Here is a 24,813-nt window from a genome sequence, read left to right as displayed (position 1 = left end):
CGCCCTGATTTTATGTGGTAGTAAGTATCTGCACCATGCCAAAGGTTCATGGCTCTCCTTTTTTACAACAAAAGATTATTTACTTATCAAACTCATACCCACTCTTCACCCCTTAAAGTTAATATAACTAACAGTGCTACAGTTTACAAATTCAATAAAATTGAAACTAACGCATCTACGGTGGGTGGGAATTGTTGGAAGGGTGACTATAACCCACCTCACCTCCCCTCTTCCCCCTCCTCCTTGTACAGCGATTGTACACCAGGGGGGTTGGCCAGGGGTCTTCCCGTCCCTCCCTCCTCTCTTCCGCTTGCACCTAAAATGGAGGTGCACCTCCATTTTGAAACTACCTGTTTTACCCGGGCTATACAAGGTCAGGAAACAAATACTATAATATTTTTATAGGTACTTACCATATACGTCGCCAGCTTCGATTCCTGGGGCAAATTATTGGGTGGACTGAAATCTAAATCGTCGTATAAAGAATGATCCATGGTCGCTCTTGTAGAATGTACAGTTGACTTGCTACGGAGAGAAAAAAAATAAACTTATTAAAATACAAAGGATTTATTACTTACTTGCTTTGTATTGAAGACGTCTCAGCCGGCTGAAGTACTTACCTCAAATGATATACCTACTGCACCTCCAGAACTGCCCGGGTCTTCATCATCACCACTTCCAATTCACAAATAGTTTGTTTTTACACTGTATTCATTCACACGAATCGGATGTACCGGCACACGTTTGTTCGCTTAGTCCATCCGCAATGAGACTTGGATATATTTAATTTATCACGGATAAAGCACGGCGCACAAGTTACCGCATGGAAGTTCAGAACCCGAGTGCCTAGGACGTGGCTAGACTACCTGGGGACTGCTTTTTGCTTTATTGATCTGATTGCGCTGCATATGTGAGTAGTTAAAATTGTGTACGTATTGTGCATGTTGTGTTCAGACTTTAGTGTTGTATCTCCGCTAGGGTTGCCCAGTGTTTTTCAGAACATCGCTATTGACTATGACATATCGATGATAAGAATGATTGATTTTTGCCTAGAATTAAACAATCTTGCAAATCTTTCTTATACTACTGAAATTCCTTCACCATTTGAAAGTTATTTTTTCCAGAAATAACTTAGCCTAAGATGAGAAATAATAAGATTTCAGTCTGAAAATAGTATTTATACACCAAGCCAGCAGGATAAACGTTCGTGATCCGTCTTAACATCATGTACCTACTACATAATTGGTATTTAGTAGAGTTCCAAAGAAGTCCGCGATACCATATCCTGTCTCTTAAAATTAAGCCACTTTATGGCACTATGTCCACAGTAAATTAGAAAATCCTCAAAAGCAAGGTACTTTATCGAATAGTATTAATAAGTTAAAATTAAGTTTTAGCTTTAATGATTAACGATCAACCATGGAGTCTGCTAGTATAGCAAGACTGGCTTTCAGTGAATTAATGAATTTTAAATAAATGTCTGTATGATATTCTTTGCTAAACCTGGTATATGGTTTTCCTTGACAGCTTTATTCTATCGTAATATCGACAGTAACCAACTATTGAATCAATGGTGATGACAAGTCGATGTTCTAACTATCAATGTTCATCCGTACTCGTAACAAAATATCTACAGACTATTCCAAATCTACAATGCAATGAGTATACAAACAGTTGCGGCGAAGAGTAACCAATAATAGTGGCTACGTTCTTAGTGATTATTCGAAGCCTAAAGACATGAATATCCTCCTTAGTCGTTCGCTCTTGACAGAGTGGTTGTGGTTGACATAATACAATTTCTTTGGCTACAGCTGCCCCCGCGATGCGCCTCCACTTGTTACGGTCTTCAGCGTTTCGGAAACAATGGACTATGGAGGTTTGTGTTGCAGCTTTTATTATGTCTGTCCAACGCGCAGGTGATCGACCGTGTGACCGTATGCCTTCCACTTTCCCCTCGACAACGAAGCGTTCCATGGAGTGTTGATTCCTAGCAATTTGTCCAGGTTTCGTATCTGCACAGTCAATGATTATCTCTCTTTGACTTTTCCTTCCTCCAGGATCTACACGTTAGTCCGAAAATCTGTCCAAGGGAACCGCAACAGTCGCCGCCAGTACCACATTTCGAGTGCATCGATTTTGCGACGGCCAGTACTAGGCAGTGCGCTTGAAAATGAATATTATACATGGTTTTTGTTTGGCGCTACGAAAAGCCATAAATCGAAAGAAGAAGAAGACATAAATATTAAACACTGAAGACATGGCTTTACCGTGATACACCTTTGCCATTCCCCTAGGGGAAATTCAAATTCAAAATTCATTTATTTCAAGTAGGCCTAATATAAGCACTTTTGAAACGTCAAGTCTGTCTGTTTGTAGTGATTTTACCACCGGTTCGGAAGGCAGATTCTACCGAGAAGAAGCCGGCAAGAAACTCAGCAGTTGCTCTTTTCCAACATCAACAATTTACATTTTGCATTTTAACATTCATTTTTCTATCTTGTGAGAGCTGAAAGCGGAGCCGGATGCTTCCAAGCAACCTTGTCATTAAAAAATTCATCAATTGTATAGTAACCTCGCTGTAATAAATGTGTTTTAACAAATTCTTTAAACTTGTGCATTGGCAGGTCCAAAATCACCTTAGGAATCATATTATAAAAGCGTATACTCAATCCCACAAATGATCCCTGTACCTTACGCAGATGATATGCATCTGCATACATTACACACTAATTTATGACCATTTCTTGTAAGTCGACTGTTTATGTCCACTTTTTGTTTATAAAGACTAATATGTTGTCTTACAAATACTATATTGTTATAAATATATTGTGAAGCTAAAGTAAGTATGCCTATTTCTTTAAACTTCTCACGGAGGGATTCGCGTGATTTAAGTTTATATATTGACCGTACAGCTCTTTTCTGCAATATAAATATAGTTTCGATATCAGCTGCTTTACCCCATAACAAGATTCCATAGGACATAACACTATGAAAGTACGCAAAATAAACTAGCCTAGCTATTTCAACGTCAGTAATCTGTCTAATTTTTCTGACTGCGTAGGCAGCCGAGCTTAGTTTACCCGCTAGTGAATCTATATGGGCACCCCACTGTAGCTTATTATCCAAGGTCACGCCCAGAAAAACTGTGGAAGTCTCTATTTTTAGTGTTTCACCATTCATCATTATATTTTTATCAATTTTCTTTACATTTGGTAATATAAATTCGACACACTTTGTTTTTTTTGCACTTAAAAGTAAGTTGTTAACTGTAAACCAGTGCGACACATGCGACATAACACGGTTTACTTCGTCAGAGTTATCTTTACTCCTATCAGTCTTAAAAATTAGAGATGTATCATCTGCAAACAATACAATGTCGCATGTTCCACTGACATGGTACGGTAGATCATTTATATACACTAAAAATAGAAAAGGACCCAAAATCGAGCCTTGTGGGACACCCATTGAGGTATTTGAACCCTGAGACTTTGCATCATTTATGCAAACTCTTTGGGTTCTATTGCTGAGATAAGAGGCAACCAAATTTAGTGCAACGTTTTGGATACCATAGTGGCTTAGCTTAAGAAGCAAGGTTTTATGATCAACACAATCGAAAGCTTTAGATAGATCACAAAAAACACCCATGGCGTTCTGTGAACATTCCCAGGCATCATAAACATGTTTTATAAGTTTAGCGCCTGCGTCCGTTGTGCTACGACCTTTAGTGAAGCCATACTGCTCAGGGTGTAGTAAGTTATTTACATTAAAATGATATAAGAGTTGAATTAATATAATTTTTTCAAATATCTTACTAAGAGCTGGTAAGATTGAGATAGGTCTGTAATTGTTTATATCATTTTTATTACCAGATTTAAATAGAGGAATGAGTTTACTATGTTTCATTAGGTTCGGGAAAGTACCTAAATCAACACATTCATTGAAAATGATGGCTAAAAGAGGAGCAATGACGTCAATAATTTGAGATATTACCTTTACCGACATTCCCCATATATCACCTGTTTTCTTTAATTTTAACAACTTGAAGTTTTTACTGATATCCGATGCATCTATATGTTTGAAATGAAATAAAACTTTGCACTTATTAATGTTGCCTCTTAATAAATTCTGAGCTGCAGTAGCTGAGGAATTTAGTGAATCTGTTAACAAAATAGGAACATTCTGAAAAAAGTTTTCAAAAGTACTAGCAACTTCTGTATCAGTAGTTACCATATTATTATTAATAATTAATTCAAAATTTCCGTCTCGAGATTTAGTTTTCCCAGATTCATTATTAACAATTTTCCAGGTTGTTTGTATTTTGTTTTCAGATTTTACTATCCGATCTTTAATGTATAGCGACTTAGCTTGTCTACAAACATTTTTAAATGTTTTGGAGTAACTTTTAAAGAATAAAGAAATAAAAATAGGTAAAAAAACTTTTTAAGTTAAACGGTTTTATGTTAAACATACATTGCAATGTTTAAGATAAATGTACTAAAAACAAAAAAATAATAAAATAGATACAGTCGTGGGAATTATAAACATATGCATAGACTAGACTAAAATAAAATCGTGGGGCACGTCAATTGTCTACAAATTATCGACTTAATGTGCGATTGAAGAATCGTTTAATTCGTCGTTAAAATAGGCAGTTGGCCCGCAGACGGTGAGGAAATTACTTACTATTTTCTTGCTCATGGAAATTCCAATAGTTATACACTCCATGTAAATAAAAGAGATGTTTCAACTAGTTTATCGTTGGACATTCACACTGCTGGCTGGCGAGGAATCGTATCACTGCTCGTAGTTTGTCTTTAATCGACAAAACATATGATAAAAGTACTACTCGCTCACCACTATGAAACCCTAAAACTCGCTTATAATCGAGCTTGCTAGCTTGTTTCCACATTCTAGCCCTTCTTATCACACGTCCATCGTTGTCGGTTGAACAACTGCCTAATTATAGTGTAACATTACAAAACAAACATTTTAATCAACGATTGTAGACAATTGACGTGCCCCACGGTTTTATTTTAGTCTCGTCTATGCATATGTTTATAATTCCCACGACTGTATCTATTTTATTATTTTTTTGTTTTTAGTACATTTATCTTAAACATTGCAATGTATGTTTAACATAAAACCGTTTAACTTAAAAAGTTTTTTTACCTATTTTTATTTTCTAGTTTTTAGTTCCCACGAGTAATGGACATTTAAACGGTAGACCCCCCCAGAGGTCCAATAAAGGGGCAAGGCTATGTACAACAAGATGCGCCTGAGTCCTGAGGGGAAAACGCTAACGACATATCATTTTTATCCACCCTAATGCCATACAGTTCTCGGCGCGTTTTAACCTTTCACCTTAACTTGGGTGGTGTACCGCTAACGAAATATCATTTTTAGCCACCCTAACGCCACACAGTCCTCAACACGATACAAAATCTTGACTTGGGTGGTGGATTCAGGCTGGATTAATCAGATACCTAAATTACAGATTCAATTTCTTAATTTAAATCTTATTATTATACGCCATTTGGTGGCTGCGCCCATCTTAAATATTGAGGTTGTATAGTGCACTGTATTCTTCTTGTCAAGCCCTTTTATTTGATACCCATATTGGTGGGATTGATAAAAAATTGTTATCAGCCATTTGGTAGCGGCGGCCATCTTAGATTTCAATTTTGCATAGTAAATTGTATTCTGCTTGTTGAGCCCTTTCATTTGATACCCATATTGATGGGATTAATAAAACATAAATTATCCGCCATTTTGTAACGGCGGCCATCTTGAATTTATAATGATAATGAATAAACATAGTTGTATTGTCACCAAAATCCAAAGTGTATACAAAATTTCAGATTAATCGGTTGACAGGAAGAGGGTGAAATTTGAATTACTAAATTTGACCCAAGAATAATAAATAAAACAAACGGGGTGAGCTAAATAAAACCGTTTAAAAAAAGACGTGGATACGCTTGATAGTAAAGGCGGGATTTTTGAAAATAAAGTATTTTATTATATTATGGACAGATTTCCTTTTAATAATTCTAATAAAGAGTACAAAATTTCTATTAAGAACTACATTTAAGGAGTCCTGAAAAATGAGGGGTACAAAGTAAAGAGATAAACAGACGCGTCACCTAGTGCGGGGACTGAATCTTCAATTGACTAAGATTCTAAAAAAACTGGCAAGTATACCACATGCAAAGGCCAATACTAAATGCAGTAATTGTCCTGGTAACCACATAGCAATATGAATGAAAATGAAATAAAGGCGAGAAATGTCAGGTACCTACTCAGATTTGTTGAACGGATAGTCCTTCCTTGCTGAAAAAACATTCTCCAATAAATAATGGATTGTAATTATGTAATAATATAGTTGAAATAAAGACGAAGATATAGTATTATGCTGCACTAATTAACACAGATATTCATAAGAAATTTTTTTGACGAAGGATACGGAAAACGGAACTCCCCTAAGGCCTAAACATGCCAGCAAGGGTTTGTGATATAATTTTAATGAAGATGTAAATAAAAAGCCGTGGTTTTGTAAATATGAGATTTATAGAAACATCATATATTACTCTATTATTTGCCGCTTAAGATTTAGACTCATTTATTATTATTTAGAGATTTGCCGCATTCATTCTAAGTTACACAGAATGAAAATGATTGACTCTCCATCTTGTAATCTTTGTAATAGCGCAAACACTAGATCATACATTATTTTCTTGTACATCTTTCAGCATTCAGCGCCTTATGCTGATTGAAAATTTGGGTACTATATTTTATAAGAAGGTTGAAGACGTTCCGCGTACGTTACAGTATTTATCAAAAAATCCTAAAAATTATAAATATATAATTATATTAATCTTATTTAATGTTTTATATCTTATTTGTATTTACATGTGCATTCTAGTTATATATTTGTGTAATGATTATTTCTCATTTATTGCATCACCTTCATCTTTTCTATGTTTTTCTTTTTGCGTCTTTGGTATGGAGGGTAGAGGTAAGGAGAGTCATCTGTGTATATGAAAAAGTGTCGTCAAAATGTATTAAATTAGGATGGCGCCACATTTGTATGAATGTAGCAATCGTAGATGAATTGAAGTATGCCGAGTTTAAAAATTTAATGTCATTATCGACTAAAGTAGTTAATTATTAAGAATGGCAACAACTTACGTTGTACAAAATATTGTGGTAAATATAACCTTACTTCCTTGTATCTCCATACTTCCTTGTTTATTTCAAGCCTACTCTAACAATAATTATATTTGGCGCTTCTTTTAAGTGTTACCCTGACTCTCCTTACCTCTACCCTCCATAGTTGTCTGGAAGAAATCGCTATGTAGAGATAAGGCCACCAAATTGCACTCTCTTGCTCTGTGTGTATATCTGTGTAACTAGAACTACATTTTTCTTTGGTGACAATAAAAGTTTGATAAGAGATAGACGTGAAGATATAGCAGTTAAGAGATAATGGATAAGCTAAGAAGATTAGAGAAATGGATTACTGAAATTTTATACCTACAGAATGTGACAAATTGTAAAAATGCGAAGAGAAGAATGAAACATTTAAATGAATAATCAATTACAATAATCAAATGAATATTCAAATGAATAATAAATTACAATCAGGCTTTGCTTTAATATGAACAATACTCAAGCATAAATTATGCGATTGAATAGGCTGTATGGTCAATGATCGTTGCCTGTCCTCAAGAGGACAAATTAAAAAACAACAACAACAACAGAAAAAAATGTCATACCTAATTTTCATTAATCTGTGGTTATAACTCAGATACTCAGTCGTAGTCAGTCATAGTATATTTACGTGGTAATACATACTCTTACACATATTTTAATAAATATTTTTATTACGTACTTTTTGTGAAGTATCTGGGTATAATATTGGTACCTACGTGTTCTTTTCGTATTCAAGGTAACGATATTAAAACAATTTGGTTTTAAAACTTTGTCACGTTATAGTGGTTTAATTACGATTAGTGCAAAGTGAACGTCATATATAAACTCGTATTATCAGCCCTAATTCGATTAGAGGTGAGTCGTTTTGAGAATGTATTGATAACTGATACGATGATACAAAGGTATTGTACCTTTGTTTCTACAGCTTAGCACAAAGAGATGTAAACGACCAGTATTTTGTACTATGTTGAATGTACTGTTGTCACTCTGATTGCAGTGATTTGCTATTGTCAATGATGTCTAACCAAGATCTTTGTTAAACGTTTTATTTATTTATAACTAAGCCACTATCACATACTTCATAGATTCTTGCCTGACTAAACTGTTTACACTCTGGGAAAGACTTCCTACTATTGCCAATCTTCTGTAATCTTCTGTAATTATGGCTCTTTGTATAGCTGTTCCTGCTGGAAAGTTATTGTTTCTCATGGGTACCATTTACTTACTATATTGCACCATTTTCCCTCTCCCCCAAGGAAGGTGTGGAGCCCGTAACCATTTAAGAAGTATTTAAAACTAGTTGATACCCTGAGACTTTATTCACATGTTTAAGGTTTTTTATTCCGGCAGGAATATTTCCCAGGATAAAAAGAACCTCTTTGCTATTTCAGACTACAATCTCTCTCTGTAACAAAGTACATGTCCCTTTCCATAGCATAGGTGACATGTATACATAATTTCGAAGCTGTCTGCCTGTGGCTTTGCTGGTAAATAATTTTCAATTTTCCGTTGGGAACTACTTCAGGAATCAGAATTAAAGATAACCTATATTCTTTTCAATGGCAAAGCTACATGCATACCAAATTACATGCAAATATGTTTAGCCGTTTTAGTGTGATTGAGTAAATCCAAACATCCACACTTTCACATTTGTAATATTAGTAGGATAACTTCTTGCTTTCTTATGACTTTAATCTTGTTTGCATAAGGAATTTTATCAACTTACTCTTGGTCAATATGCTTCTTTCTATGCTATGCTGACAAGTTAGGAGCTTAAGTAAAAGTGGCCTTGGCAAGTGCTCATATTTAGAAGCCCTATATGTTGATTGTTTCTTCTGTCAAAATTCAAAAAATTCAAAATTCATTTATTTCAAGTAGGCCTAATATAAGCACTTTTGAAACGTCAAGTCTGTCTGTGTGTAGTGACTACCACCGGTTCGGAAGGCAGATTCTACCGAGAAGAAGCCGGCAAGAAACTCAGCAGTTGCTCTTTCCCAACATTAACAATTTACAATTTTCATTTCAATTCAAAATTCATTTTTCTATCTTGTGAGAGATGAAAGCGGAGCCGGATGCTTCCAAGCAACCTTGTCATTAAGAAATTCATCAATTGTAAAATAACCTCGCTGTAATAAATGTGTTTTAACACATTCTTTAAACTTATGCATTGGTAGGTCCAAAATTACCTTAGGAATCATATTATAAAAGTGTATACTCAGTCCCACAAATGACTTCTGCACCTTTTGCAGACGATATGTCACTATATTTATCTTTGTTATCTTTTGAATAAGTTCATGATCAAGTCAAGTTGGTTGGAGATAGTGCTGCATTCACCCCCTTCAATATTCCTCCTTCTCTTCCCATTTTTAAGGTTGCCAGCACTGTACTGCCAGCATAAATATTCCTACTGTCCTTATATATTTTTCACCTCCTTTTTTTATGTATTGTTTCATGGAGTGGATATTCTTTAAGTTTATTTACGTTTTAGCATTAATGAACTGCAATTTTTGACTGTCAGTTCTTTGTCTACAGGTTTAGTGATCTTCCTGTTACCAAATATTGCATTACACCCCAATTGATTGCCCTAGCCTTAATTTCTCAGTGAGCTCACCCATTTGTCATTTCTTATGATGACACAAAAGTACTTTAATGTAAAATAAACTAATACATATTTTGGTAGTTACATCATACTAATTACAGTGCTAGACAATAGTTTTTATAGACAACCCTTAAAAAAATTGTGTGTTGTTTTTTGCAACCAAGTTTTATATTTGCTGAAAGGTATAGGTACAATGAGTCCTGGTCCCACGACTTTCATTGCCCATCCACCCACGCACATTCATCATTTTTGTATTTTTCTTTTTTTTGACTATCCTCTTATTCATCTTATTGTAACTCGGTTGAATATTGAGAGTGATTTTAAACATTGTGGACGGCCACTTTAAGTTTGGCTAAGGTTTGTTTTGCTAATGCTTTCAATACAGCTTGGCTACCGCTGTTTATGATAACATTAAAATCTGTTTTGTTAAAGTTAAAAACCTTTCTTTTGGCTAAAGTTTGTCAGAAAAACTGGCAAACTGAGTTGTTCTTACCCAGCATGGGGGCAATTTTTATGTTTAGCCCTGGACTGTAGACTCCTGCACCTGCGCTTAAGTCAATTTTTGATCCATCCTTGATGAAGTCTGTTGTGTCAAAGTTGACTTACAAATTAATATGATTTGATAGTCTCAGTGTAGTCTTTGTCTACAGTTTTAGAGTTTTGTCACAGATCCACTCCGGTTAAGGAGACTTTGTCATCACTTTTGATAGTATCTTTGCGTGGTCTTTGTCTGAGCCATACGCTTGTTCTGAGGGCTGTCAGTTTTGCTTCCTCTCTTAAACAGTGGTGGTTTTCCTAATATTACCTCGTGTTCAGCACATCTACCTTGAAATTTCTGTTATACCTGTTTATTGATTGCTAAGAAGATTCTTGGTCACCATATTATTGAGGCATAAGTAAGTTATATTAAACCTACACTCCTAATCTGTTAAAGGATGGATTATTTACTAGTACGTAATGGATTATTTAGTAGTAGTAAGTACTTGTTATATAGGCATACCAAACTTCAGGTTTTCAATAGATGTATATTTTGCAGAGCTCAAAATGGAGGCGTCATATCAGGGAAGTGTCTCATATGAGAACAATGAGAACTTTCAGCGTATCTCGCAAACGATTGCGAGTAACATAAAGAAAATGTCCCAAAATGGTAAGTTTATTTATGCATATTATTTGATTTCTTTTTACTGTTATTGTAAAAACGGAACCCACAAGGGTGTGAATAATAATAATAATAATTAAACAAACAATTTGAAATTATCTGGAAATGCCAGTATTGGTATTGCCTGCAGCTATTTAGCACAGACCAGCTCTCATATAGAGATATAGAGCATTACCTAGCTCTAGGTTGCCGGAGTTAAATGATTATCACCTTTGAGTGAGTGATAGTAACTTGGACCATGGCTTATTGAGCTCTCCGAGGAGGTGGTGGTCAAAACCAATTTCCTGACTGCTAATTTGAAGTAGTTCTACCTAGTTGTATTTGTATATGCATATGCCTTATTTAAGCCCGCATTAACTTAGCGGGATATTCTTTTTGTTATCACTATCTTAATGTGTCTGTAAGGCTTGAATTATTCTAACCGGCCTACTAGTTAAAATAATTGAGCTTTTGTCAGTTAATTCAGCTTTTCTATATAACCGTACTTATAAATCATGTTGTCCTTTCAGTATCGTCGATGTCCAAGATGATCAGTCAGCTGCAGACTCCGCAAGATTCACAGGAGCTGAGGAATCAATTGTAAGTCAAAGTCAAAGTCGCACATTCTTTTATTCAAACAGGCCCATAACTACTTGATGCCTAATAAAACTTAAATGTTCTTTTTGTAATTTACCATCTCACATTGTTATTCCAACTATTTGAAATGCAACCTAGTGGTTTTTATAATGCTCTAAAGGTATTATGCTGTAATTCAACGAGGGCTCCCTGATTGCAAAACCGCGTACAAAATGAGACCCGTGACGTAAATTTGACTTGGACTTGGGAATTGATCTCGGGACCTCCCACTTATAAAGACCGGAGAGCGCATAACTCCCTCAATTCTTTTATTGGCATAAAACATGAAAACATTTTGTAGGTATACATGTTTAGTCACAATGAATGACGTAATCATCATATCAACCAGCCCACTCCTTCCTTCCCACAATAAGGAGGGGGGGAGGGGTTAAGGCCGTAGTCCACCACGCTGGCCCAGTGCGGATTGGTGGACTCCACACACCTTTGATAACATTATGGAGACCTCCCAGGCATGCGCGACCGGCTTGACCGTTTGAGCAAGTGATATTTAAGTTGCTAAAAACGCAGGTAACTTAAAAAAGTTAGAGGTGGGAGCTGGGATTCGAATAAAATAATTATAAGTCGTCGAAAATATTGTCTGCGAAACGGTAATTTCTGGTCGGACCCGCGAATCGTACGAACACAACATGTTGCAGGCGTCAGATCCAGAACTACACCCAGAAGATGGCCAAGGACACGTCCACGATGATCATGGAAATGATGAAGACCCCGGCGGACAGCCCGGCCGACAAGCTGACTCGGGACCGACTGCGCGACGAGTATATGGCCACCCTCAACGCTTTCCAGGTGCGCTGCTAATCTGAGGAACTACCGGTTCTTATTGGAAATTATTCTCGTGCTAGCTATATACATACAGGATAATTTTGAAACCACTGCGGATTTTTTATGTTTCCTCAACATTTTGCATATATGTATTTTTTTTTACCATTTCCGGGCATAGCAAATCATGGCTACTCGTAATAGGTGTCTATCTAAATAAATAATAGCCCACTACCATCTTAGGCTGCATCATCACTTACCACCAGGTGAGATTGCAGTGTAGTGGATTAAAAAAATACATCGTAATGTGTGGCATGCATAGGTAATGGGTTTTCAATTTTAATTGTTTATGTTATTATTACGCTTTATTTTATGGAATTACCGCTGCGACGATAGGACCGAGTGCGAGAACGTTGATCGCAAGTTAACAGCTGAGAGCTATCGTAGGGTGCCCATAATTATCTTTTCCGGGGACTAATGTTTTGTAACCGTTAATTTCTGTATCATTAAGTAAAACATAAAAATTAAAAAATATATGTTCATAAATTTGGTTCATGTATAACATATTAAGATATCCTAACTGAAAAAAATATCCTGTATAAAGCTGAGGAGTTTGTTTCTTCGTTTACGTTAACGCGATGATCTCGGGAACTACTGGTCCGTAGTGAAAAAATGTTTCAGTGCTAGATAGCTCATTGAGTTAGTAACGCTTTAGGCTTTTATCATCAGGTCTATATAATAGGGTACGTCCAATAGGTTCAGAAAGTCAACGGGAAATATGGCTTTGGTTCTTCTTTGATCTTCTGATTTCATGACGTAGAGGTACAGCACCGCTGAGACTTACGATGATAAGCTATGTTGCAGACTATTTTTTTTAAATGTAATTCTAGTCGGTTTATATTGTGAAATGTAACATATTTTTTTCTTTTTAAATTCCATTTAACAGCCTATTTTAAAGAATTAACATCGTGCATCGGTAAAAAAATATAGGAAAACGGTTGACCTGAAGGTCATCCGTGCAACTTCCCGCTAATTCCATACTTATTTTGTTCTTCGAGCTCAAAAGTCTGATAGAAGTTTCACAAAGCAATATTTTTCGGATTTGTAAACTTAAATTTAGTAATTTACATTCTTTAGCGGGAAGTTATAAAAAAAATAACATTATTCCATTATAGAAAATTAGTAGGGAGGTTCACTCTTCAGGACCTTTCTTTAATTTTCCATAAATTTCATACCTAGGTGCTCAAAACTGAATTTATTACATCGTTTTTAGCTCTTCGAGCTCGAAAGTCTGGTGGAAGTTACGCAGCTTATTGAGTCCTATGAAGAATCCTAGATCAAAAATCATTCAGACGAAAATTATTCTAAAAAACACTTTTTTCGGAATTTTTTGTTTTCGATATCTTTCGATCGGATCAACCGATTTTGACCGGACCGATTTTGACGGCGGCGATCGACGGTGTTTATCAAGCTTAAGAGCTGATTAGTTTTTGGGATCGATCGGTAGAGCCGTGTAAAAGTTATTCTAAAAAAACTGTTTTTCTAATCGGAATCTATCGGTCCGAATTGATCTCGAAATTGTACAAAATCTAAGTTTAGTGATGCCCTTTCGAATGCCGCCAAACGCGATCCAATGGATCCAACCGTTCAAAAGTTATGAGAGGTTTACATACATATACACTCACACAAAACACACACGCGCACGCACGCACACGCACGCGCAAAGCACGCGCACACATACATACAGACATGATGATACGATCGCGGGAAACGTCGACATCTGATGAAAACTCGATATTCGAAAAACGGGGTGAAACCAATAACTTCCCAACTTTTGAAATTTTTTTATTTTCTTAGCTTGAAGTTAAAACATGGATCACATATGTATTGAAAAATATATTAATCAACACTATTAAAAGCGTTATATCGTTTAAAAATAAACATATGGGCGTCAAAATTAACACTAACTAATGAACTGATAAGATTAACATTTGGCAGTTTGTTACTACTATATAATTAGCTTAATGAGCTATTTTTGCAGCTATTCATAGATTTGTAATACAGTATTTATAATAATGAAAAACTTTTGTTCCACTTCTTTTGGCTGAGATAAATACTTTTGGAAAAATAACTTATAACTTATATTCATTCGCACACACTTACACGTCGTAGTAATTTCAATTAAAATTTTTTCGACATACTCATTCGTCTAAATCGAGCAAAATTGATACACTCGTAGAACAATACAAATTTTGTACCCTCATGTTGAACAATCTGCTAAAAACACTATCCAAGTCCCCAAAGTTTATTAGAATGGCCCAGTTACTTGTAAATACTAAACTTAATACATTTGCTGGTTTTCACAATAAATCTTGATCAAATGGCTAATAAATTGTTTAAAAATATATTCATATATATTATACATTTTACTAATTTACTACACAGTTAAATGAATAATTATTTATCTTTCTTCTTTCTTTGAAAATACGAATGTACATCCCCTATTTTGGTCGGTGTACTCCTGACCTAGTCGGACATATACCGACCACAATATGGAATGAGTTAGATGAAAGATAATCCTAATAATATACAAAATATTACTTAACATGCTTTAGAGGTACATTATTGAACAATCTGTGAAACCGAAACGCTAATAGTTTTTGAGTAAACCTTTGCCATAGTTTTTACTGAAAGAAGTCAGGTACAGCCCTAACATCACATGCAAAATTAAAATCATGTGACTCCTGTCACAATATTAGGTACGCATCGCGTAGCGTAGGTATGCGCGTGTCGGTGTTATATCTTCAATAGGGTTGTCACAAGTAAACACTTAGAATTGGTTTGTAAGAAAAAATAAAATATGCTTCATTTGATTTAATACTTTTACAGGGTGATTCCTGATGAAATGTACTTATGCGCCCTTCAACAGTATTTCGTAATTTGGTAACACGCGGTATAGATAATACCGTAGACAATTATAGTAAAATGTGTTGCTATGTTCACAGGCAACGCAAAAGGTGGCCGCCCAGAAGACAAAAGAGGATGTCAGAAAGGCCAAAGCTCAGAACTTCAAAATCGGCGATCCCTTTGATCTGGGAGGTGAGTACAATGCAAAGCGATGTATGTAAAACTGAAAATCATCTCCACCTTAGTTCAACCTACCCGTTTCATGCATTGAGAGGTTATTGCGTTTAGTAGGTCAACTAACTTTTTAAATTAATAGAATTTAAACATGAAAAACGTTTTTGTCCTGAGTTTATCTATTAAAAAATTAGGCGTTGGTATTGATGCGCGTTTCTCAACAATTTTATTAAGTCAATTTCATTAAGATCCGGTTAAAATACGACGTACGTAAGTCAACGTGAAAGTCAATGTCAAATATATTTTATAAAATAAGGCACATAGATGGCACTTTTAATGCGTTTATTACATACTAAATGTGTACATAGCAGTGAGTAGTGCTGGCGATAACTACATTCGTAAACTTAAAACTAAAGCAAGAAAGAAGCCTACAACAAACTTAGCCGGGTGTTCTTTTTATTATCACCATCTCACATTGCCATTTGAAAATGTTGCTTCTTTAACTCAATAGTTCACACCCAAGCTTTTTTATCGTTTACGTTAATCCTTTATACTATAATAGGACTTTTCTATAATCTTTCGCTTAATACAAACTTTGAACTTTTTTAGAGACATCCCCAAGAAACCGGTAATTTTTAGTAAAATTGTAAACAATTTTCTTTTAATGAATTGCTTATCTTGCGTAGTCTGTCGTAACTGCTTCTAACGTTCAAATTATTGCGGTCACATTTTCTCTTAAATTTTGATATAATTTTGTGAACACACATTAAATTTTCAACTATGTATTGGCTAAAGACTGACATTATTTTAACATGGTAAGATTTATCTTTCAATGACTCTCTTGGACCCATTTTATAGATCGCACGAACAGCCTTCTGCACGAAAATAGTGTCAATATCAGCAGAATTGCCCTATAGTAAAATTCCATTTGACATAATGCTGTGAAAGTAGCTAAAATGGACTAGCCTAGCAGTTTCTATGTCCGCCATTTGGCGTATCTTCTTTACTGCATTTTCTTAAATATTATAAACTGAGTAAAAATTGAATGTCATAACAGTTGTATTGATTCCATACCAGTAATGGATTTGGCGCGGCGTCAAATCGTAGACCAGAGAAATTTTAGTAATTACGAATTCACAAATTACCTCGCTCAATCGAAATATTGTAAGGAAACCTATTTGCCCGAGAGTGTTCCATAAAGCCATCAAGGGCGTGAGAAGTCCACCTACCTAGCCCCAAAGTAAGCGTAGCTTGTGTTATAGGTATATGAACGATGAGTAACATACATGAATAGTTAAAATATACACAGATAAACACCCAGATACCGAAAAACTTTCATCACCGCAATGTTCGAATCGAATCCACAGCCTTGGACTCAGAAGCAGAGTCAATGCCCACTGAGAATGAAAAAGTTTTAGACCATAGCACCACGCTGGCCAAGTGAGGATTTGTGGACTCCACACACCTTTGAGAACATTACGGAGAACTCTCAGGTGCGCAGGTTTCATCACTATGTTTACTTCACTGTTAAAGCAAGTGATATTTTTATTGGTTAAAACGCACATAACTTAAAGTTAGAGGAGCGTGCTGGGATTCGAACTCGCCCAAGAAATTTGAGCTCACTCGAAAGTGAAGTCGAAGTCTTAGTCGAATTTCGTCGAAATTAGTCGAATATATCTTTAGATTTTTTTTATTTATTCTTTAAAATAATTGTTTTATAAATATAACCTAAAATAAACTATTTAAAACGAAATAAAATCTAAAACTTCCTCGAAACCACCGCAGCGAGGCACAGTTCCTAAGATGCTGGCAGCATTGCCCCTTTGGATGGCCAAACTAATTCGTTGGCCAATAAGAATAAATCTTTAGATATATATAATATTTAAGTGATTCTTTGTTACTGTCATCATTTCTATTATTACAATTTAAAAAAAAGTGATACGAGCTTGGATCCATTGTTTGTGCCTATAGACCGCGCCGAGAGCGGCGAGTCGGCCCGCCCGCGCCCTCTACAGCAGCAACTAACGGCGCAGTCGGAGACGGAGCTACAAGAGTTGGAGGAGCGCGAGAGAGACATCCGCCAGCTCGAGGTGACCTTGACCCACACCACCATCGATAATAATAATTGAATCATTTTAAATTTATTTCAAACGAACACAGTAATGCAAATAATACAGATGAAGTCGGAAATCACCGCTTTCCTTAGGTTGAATACAAGCAAGATAAATAAAGATAACTTAATTATAAAAACAAGAAAAATCCAAAAGTGCACGCCTCATAATCTCATTCGTTACAATAAAATTGAGATTATTTGTAAATAATAATTAAAATACATCTAATAATACCGTGAAAAGTAATAAGCTTCTGTTCCTCAAAACACTGAAGCCTATAAAAAAAACCAACTCGATAAGTGAAGTATTTCGCTCGTTATCGTGACCACAAGATACGGAATCCGCACATACAGACACACGGACGTCCAAGACAGAACTTTTTTAAACAATTCTTTAATTTGTTTAAATAATAAAAACATTTAAAAATATCATGAGTGTTAAAAATAGTTTTTTATCTAAACATTGTCTATTTATATTCACTTATAAAAGAAATAAAGAATAAAAAGGTGACATTTTAAGTTGGAGAAAACTGGCAGTAATACCCACCTCAACGCTTCGCTTGAGGCGTGCTACAATTTTATAAAAATGCGTGAGTGCGTGCGTGCGTGCGTACGTGTGTGTGTGTGTGTGTGTGTGTGTGTGTGTGTGTGTGTGTTTGTGTGTGTGTGTGTATATAAAATATACTATATGTGAGCAGTGGATTACGCCGCGAACCATGCTTGTGGGCCTCTATCTTCTAGTAAACTAACTAGTAAATTTTTTAAATGTTTTTATTACTTAATAAATTCGCCAACCAGATGGGCTGACCAGCTTCGGCACCCCAAGTGCAAAGGAGATCATTAAAAACGTACCAAAATTTGAAAGGTTCAATAAATGTTAAGTAATTATTTCAATAGAGGGTATTATTTCAAACAATTTTTTACTATAGCAGCAAAGTTGTACGAACGTTATATATATTACCGATGTTGAAACAGCTAGGCTTGTTTATTTCGCATACTTTCACAGTATTATGGGATCTTGTTGTTGGGAAAAGCTGCAGATACTGAAAGTATATTTATACTTCAGAAAAGAGCTGTACGGTGAATATATAAACTTGGATCACGCGAATCGCTTCGTGAAAATTTTTAACAAATAGGTATACTTACAGTCTTACAGCTTCGCAATATATTTATAAAAATATAGTCTTCGTTAGACAAAATATTACTCTTTATAAACAAAGAGCTGATATTAACAATCGACTTAGCAGATATTAAATTGGTGATATCTGCATAACGTCTGCGAAAGGTGCAGATGCGATTTAGTGTTCCGGTGCGATTTCGCGTAGAAACTGATATGACATCCATACTCCCTAATCGGTTAGCCCAGGTGAGGTTGCACTAAAGGGCTAACTTGTAGCGGAACAAAGAAATATATATATTAGTATGGATTCTTTAATGGCACGGGTCATACGGTCTTCCGTAGTTTTAAGATGCTTAATGGTATTATCGGCGTTGCAGAACGACATAATGGACGTGAACTCGATCTTCAAGAAGCTCGGCACCATGATCCACGAGCAGGGCTCCGTCGTGAACTCAATCGAATCAAGCGTGGAGTACGCGTCGCAGAACGTCGAGTCCGCCACCCGAGAACTGAACACCGCCGCCACCTATAAGGTAACAAGCTAATAAAACTTTGCGCTCATCATCCTTTCACTTCTTCACTTAACTTCATTCGCTTCACTTCATTCTCTTAATTCACTTCACTATATTTCACTTCATTCACATAGCAATATTCATTACACTTAATTCACTTCACTTTATTTCACTTAATTCACTTCACTTGTATCATTTTACTTCATTCTCTTCACTTAATTTCACTTCATTCGTATCATTTAACTTCCACTTCATTTTACTTCATTCACTTCACTTGTGTCATTTCACTTCATTCTCTTCACTTCAAGTCATTCTCTCATTACTCATAGACGTAAACTCCCCTCCCGTAACTATTTTACTTTCTTTCTTATATTATTTATTCGTTAATTCCTAAATTATAAGGCCAAATAGCAACCTATAAAGGACAACGTTTATCTTTAGATTGTTTTGATTTTTTTAACACCTTTTATAATAGTCCGTTTTCATATGACTTGCTTTATAAATACTATTATTTCAGAGTAATTATTTTACGTCTTAATGTTCTAAACGTTTACCATAAAATGGGGAAAATGGGTAAAGTTTGTGAGCATTTCGCGGGTGTGAAGCTTTCCCTGTTTTTGAACACAATTTCCATATTTTTGGAGGGTTCCGCATGTTCTTGATTGTGTGGTGGGCCTCAGTGAATCGGTATCCAAGCGCCATCATACTTCGGCACGTACCTACAGCTGAGGCCTCCCAGACAAATCGATGCTGTTCTCATTTCAGAACAAGCTGAGGAAGAAGAAGATCTACCTGGCCATCTTCCTCATCATCGTCGTCGCCATCATCCTGATCATTGCGATCCCCCGCGGCTGAGGGCGCCGGTGGAGTCCCCGGAGCCCTAGCGACCGACCCGCGACCCTGCTGCCCTCTGCTTACTCCCCGTATACTCTTACATTATTACAGGAGAACGTTACAGTCTTCAACGTTAGTGTATCCGTGTCCGGATTATTTTGTTACATTATAATCGACTAGTTGTGGCGAAAATTTGGATGTGTATAAACTAATATTATGCGAGAAAATGTAATTTGCTCTGTGTTAATCCAGGATATGTTCAGTAATTTTTGCGTGAAAGAGTAACAAGCATCCACCCATCCATACTTACAAACTTTCTCATTTATAATTTTAGAAGGATATACATTGTACATACACTTACTCAATTGTTTCTTACTTGTCTCTTTATTACTTTTTGTGTAAAGTATGTTTCTAACATTTATGCTTTATGAATGTACGCTTTTATTATTTATTAATATTTTCATAAAGTTCTTTAAATTAAAAAGTAACTGAAAGATGGTATAAACAATAAGACACGTAAGAAAAAATGGAGTGTACGTATATATACAACGTGTAACGTCAAATTGACAGTTCTGAGACTTCTCACTATGACGTCATTAATTACTTTTCGTGCGTAGTTTTGATAACAATGCGACAAAAGAAGCAGAACCCTGGTGGTAACGGATAGTATAGCTAACATAGAAGTACCTCCCCCATCTACGCTACCCTCGTGATGAAGTCGGCTCGGTGAGGTGCCAGTGGGATAGTAACCACCTACGTCCGAAGCGTCCAAGCAAAAGCTGAAAAGACCCCAATTCTCTTAGCTTCTGGGGTATTTTTAGCTTCCATCATCACACGTTTTTGTCCCGCCTAAACAATTCGCAAGGTGCTCGAGAGGTATTTTGCCCAAAAAACCTTCCTATAAGACAAAGTCGTAAACAATAAAAAAGGGCCTTAATTTTTTTATACAAACAGTATGAGAGAAAGAGATAAAATTTATTGCAAGTTTTAAGTCTGTTTTTAACTTAACTCAGTATTAATTAACTCAGAGAAAAGTTGTAAAATAGTCAGAATCGCCTCTCGAAGTAAAATTTAAGCCTTGAGACATTTTAAATGACGGATTAAGTCAAGAGTTGCAATTGAGACGTGCGTTGTAAAATTTAATATTTTTTTTTTTAACCTAGGTTATTTTTTGTGTACAATCAACAGAGATTGAGACTATTTTATTAATAACTGACGATAGACGATAGATATATAGACAGATCCAAACGCCACCTAATGTAAGAATTCCGAAGTAGCTTCCAATATAAAATTAAGATTTAATTTGTTTGATTCATCGACTGCTCTTTTAGATTTTGCCCCATTTTCCCTTTTGCTTAACTAAATAAAAACAAACCAAATCTTTCGAGACATTTTCGAGTTTTTTACGAGACACGGCATTGATTGAAATACTACTTACAAATTGGTGTCTATATTTAAGAAAAACAATATAACATATTTATTACCCCACGGCGACTTCAAGTAATGTTTACATCTTCTTTGCGGCAAATTTTTAATATGACAGAATTTTTTTTAATACTTTAATGTTGGCTGTTAGTATGTAAGTTATAAATACATTATGTCAAAGAAGGCCTGTGTTCAGTATTGAGAACTTAATTGTCCCGGGGCCTTCGGTTTTAGTTTTAAAATATTATGCCAACAAATAAATTTGCGATTGGAGGCCTGTATTCAGCCGGTCGACTTGAAAGGCTAATGAGACCTACTTAATACTTTCAAATCAAGAGTGAATAGGCATCTTCTAGGCTGCATCATCATTACTTATAAACATTTAAAAAAAAAGTGAGACTAAATGGGTATATGGTATATATGTATATATATATGATCTGTTTTATCTCTCACTTCAAATAGTTAACTAAACCATTGACTCGCAGGAAGCAAGGTCGCGGGTCGACACATTCATAATTTCGCGTGCGTATAAGCTTTGTAAATATATTTGTATACCTTCGAACCTTAAATAAAAGCTGGTGGGGATATTTTTTCTATAAAATTGTACTTGGATAATATTATAGGTCAAGTACTAAAAGTGTATTATCACGAGTTTTTAAGCACCCTTGAATCTTTTACACCGGCTGTTGGACAGTTACCGGATGTGAATTGTAAACGCAATCATTGTAATTATGATTGCTTTTCGACAAAACGATTCGAAAACACATTCAAACGTAAAAAACAAAACTAATATATGAATATTATATACTGGTTTCAAAGCGGATATCAATAAATTGTTTCGGATTATATTATATTTTTAATTACTGAAAGAAAAATTTCTACAAAGTTGTTGTGTATCTTAACCACGAGATCTGAACTAATTTATTGGTCACTTATATCGACATACCAACATGGTGCAGTCATTACAAATCTACCTAAATATTTCTCAAAAATTGAGTTAGCTCGTGAAAATTCCTTTTAAATAAACTACTTCCTTGAAAAGAACTTTATATGATAATATAGCAAATATAATTTGAATTGAATGAATTATTTTATATATTTTTAGTCTCGAATTTAATACTTCAAAATAATAATAATGAATCGCTGTTAAAGTAACGTTTAGCGCATTGCTTGTTTTAACTTGGTATGTATCTCCAGCAAATATCAAATTTATATTTCGCAGGACTATAAAACAAGTTGATTTTTTGCGAAAAAATGAGGAAAAGCGAGATAGTTGGAAAACAAATTACAAAAGTCAAAGTCAAATTACGTATAATTATTTATAATTAAAAACTGGGCACGCCCATGGACATACACAATGTAAGATAGGTCAGTGTATTCATAATGTACTGTTTCGCCTGTATTATAGCATGTTGTGAAATACGAGGTCTTACTTCTCTATTACATTCTGATCACTACGTAAAAATTGATACCGCTCAGATGAGGTCGGAATTATCATCACAAATGCTATAGAGAATCAAGACGGGTGACTTTCAAGGCTTTTATATCGTCGTTACGACTTTAAGATCTTATATGTAACAGTTTTGCCATATCCCATAGCGAAACTCATGTATCCTTCTACAATGTAGTATGTTTTTCCCACAGCTGGTTTTTTACTCATCTAATCAACACCTAAGGTAATAGTTGCAGATAGGGACCGAGGAAAAACCTCCGCGGTTTTTTCGGTGCTTTTATACTAACCATTTTGAAAATTAAAAAAAAAAAAAACATGAGGAGTTACACTCCTCATGTTTGAAATGATATTTAATGTTTAGATATTTTTCTTTTCTTACGACACTGTTTTTTATATTTTTATTGTTATACTGTCCAGGCGAAGGTTTCTATTGATTTTTTCATATTGAAACTTTTTCAATAAAAATTAAAGAACATTGCATTATTCTATTAAAATACTGTTTCTAAAAGCAAATGTGGTATCTTAAGTTGTAACGACGATGTAATGATTTCTTTTTGTATATTTAAATATTTTTGACATCACATTTACTGTAATAAATTATTACTGCATTTTTAATCCCAAATGAGGAATCGATGTACATATTTTATGTTTAATACACATCCTAGGAAGATAACCTAAAGTTGACGCATGTTTTCCTCTCACAAATACCAAGCTGAGTTAGTGCATTGCACCTTAAAGTCCACTTTATGTGTCAATCTGATTTAAATCTGAATTTAAAACGCACACTAAAATAATAAGTAAATTCACGCACTAACAAACCTGGGAAAACAGCGTTTGTGAGATCGAAGAACGATACTGTGTTTTTGTAGTGGTTATATTTACACACGATGAAAAACTAGATTATCTTTCTAGACATTAAATTTTTTTTCAATTAATGAACATTCCAGTGTATGAACCCGGGGTGATCACACTACATGTTGTATTTGTAAATTGTATTATATTTAACTTATAAATATTTTGCAAAAAAAGTATTTTATTTATTTAGGGAGACGAGAGTTTATTTACAAGTCTACAATGTCGCCACAATATGTTATATTATATTTAACTTATAGATATTTTACTTTTGCATTCTAAATGAGTAAAGGATGTCGCTGACTTGCGCCGAACAGGTCAAGCACGGCTCGCTATTCAAATGTATACTTTATTTCGTGGTGTGTAAACACATTTTTCAGTGACGACGCAAATCCATTACGCTTTTTGCACGCATTTTGATTCCTGTAAAGGAATGTATATAACTATATTTCATTAGTTTAGAGCTTTTTGGACGACCGAATGGCGCAGTGACCTGAGTCCAACGCCGTGGGTTCGATTCTCACAGCTGAAAAACGTTTTTGTAAAGAACATAAATGTTTTCCAGTATCTGGTTGTTTATCTGTATTTTATAAGTGTTAATGTATATTATTCATAAATTATCCATCAGTCATCTTAGTACCCATAGCACTAGCTACGCTTACTTTGGGGCTAGATGGCGATGTGTGTACTGTCGTAATATATATATTTATTATTACTATTGCGACATATCTTCCGGGGAAGTAACGCCACCTGTCACATTTCTGCCGCCGAGCAGTATTGTATCACCCGGATATGTCCCGGTTTAAAACGACGATGATGGACGCATGGCATGTTGCAGGACGCGCCCCTGCGAAATTTGCTCTGTATATATGCGATTGTTTTCATCTAACAACTCTTACTATAGTAGATAAGTAAAATATGCAATGTCATCAGTCAATAAGGCTATTTGAAGTCCATTTTGGACGACCGATTGGCGAAGTTTCCAGCGACCCTGCTTTCTGAGTACAAGGCCGTGGGTTCGATTCCCAAAACTGGAAAATGTTTGTGTGATGAGCATGAATGTT

At 35.3% G+C, this 24,813-nt stretch overlaps 2 protein-coding genes across 5 annotated transcripts in view; one reads left to right on the top strand and one right to left on the bottom strand.

Annotated features, from left to right (window-relative positions):
* Nucleotides 1–936, bottom strand: part of LOC120636535 (PAN2-PAN3 deadenylation complex subunit PAN3) — a 61,989-nt gene extending 61,053 nt beyond the window's left edge. For all 3 annotated transcript variants that reach the window (XM_039908052.1, XM_039908054.1, XM_039908055.1), the window contains exons 1-2: nucleotides 621–936; nucleotides 414–525 (exon numbers count right to left, since the gene is read on the bottom strand). In XM_039908052.1, coding sequence (XP_039763986.1) covers nucleotides 414–494 — 81 coding nt within the window. In that variant the 5' untranslated portion in view covers nucleotides 495–525; nucleotides 621–936. The remainder of the gene's footprint in view (nucleotides 1–413; nucleotides 526–620) is intronic.
* A 6,887-nt stretch (nucleotides 937–7,823) lies between these two features.
* Nucleotides 7,824–21,829, top strand: LOC120636197 (syntaxin-7). 2 transcript variants are annotated; one of them, XM_039907553.1, is made up of 8 exons: nucleotides 7,824–7,945; nucleotides 10,845–10,955; nucleotides 11,477–11,546; nucleotides 12,239–12,389; nucleotides 15,368–15,461; nucleotides 17,415–17,533; nucleotides 19,051–19,206; nucleotides 19,951–21,829. In XM_039907553.1, exons 2-8 carry the CDS (start codon nucleotides 10,853–10,855, stop codon nucleotides 20,038–20,040), a joined length of 783 nt encoding a protein of 260 aa, XP_039763487.1. In that variant the 5' UTR covers nucleotides 7,824–7,945; nucleotides 10,845–10,852; the 3' UTR covers nucleotides 20,041–21,829. The 2 variants fall into 2 exon arrangements, with proteins under 2 accessions (XP_039763487.1, XP_039763486.1); XM_039907552.1 differs by having other exon boundaries at nucleotides 7,824–8,064.
* Nucleotides 21,830–24,813: the final 2,984 nt, after the last annotated feature.

This window comes from Pararge aegeria, chromosome Z, assembly GCF_905163445.1.
Source record: "Pararge aegeria chromosome Z, ilParAegt1.1, whole genome shotgun sequence".
In the NCBI taxonomy this organism is placed as follows: Eukaryota; Metazoa; Arthropoda; class Insecta; order Lepidoptera; family Nymphalidae; genus Pararge; species Pararge aegeria.
Note: the sequence above shows the minus strand (reverse complement) of the source record. Positions and strands in the feature narration are given on the sequence as shown.

Excerpts from the sequence above, each read along its gene's own strand:
- LOC120636197 (XM_039907553.1), top strand. The coding sequence starts at position 10,853 with ATGGAGGCGTCATATCAGGGAAGTGTCTCATATGAGAACAATGAGAAC. Across the intron at positions 10,956-11,476 it reads AAAGAAAATGTCCCAAAATG|TATCGTCGATGTCCAAGATG; the intron begins GTAAGTTTATTT and ends TTGTCCTTTCAG. Across the intron at positions 12,390-15,367 it reads CCACCCTCAACGCTTTCCAG|GCAACGCAAAAGGTGGCCGC; the intron begins GTGCGCTGCTAA and ends CTATGTTCACAG.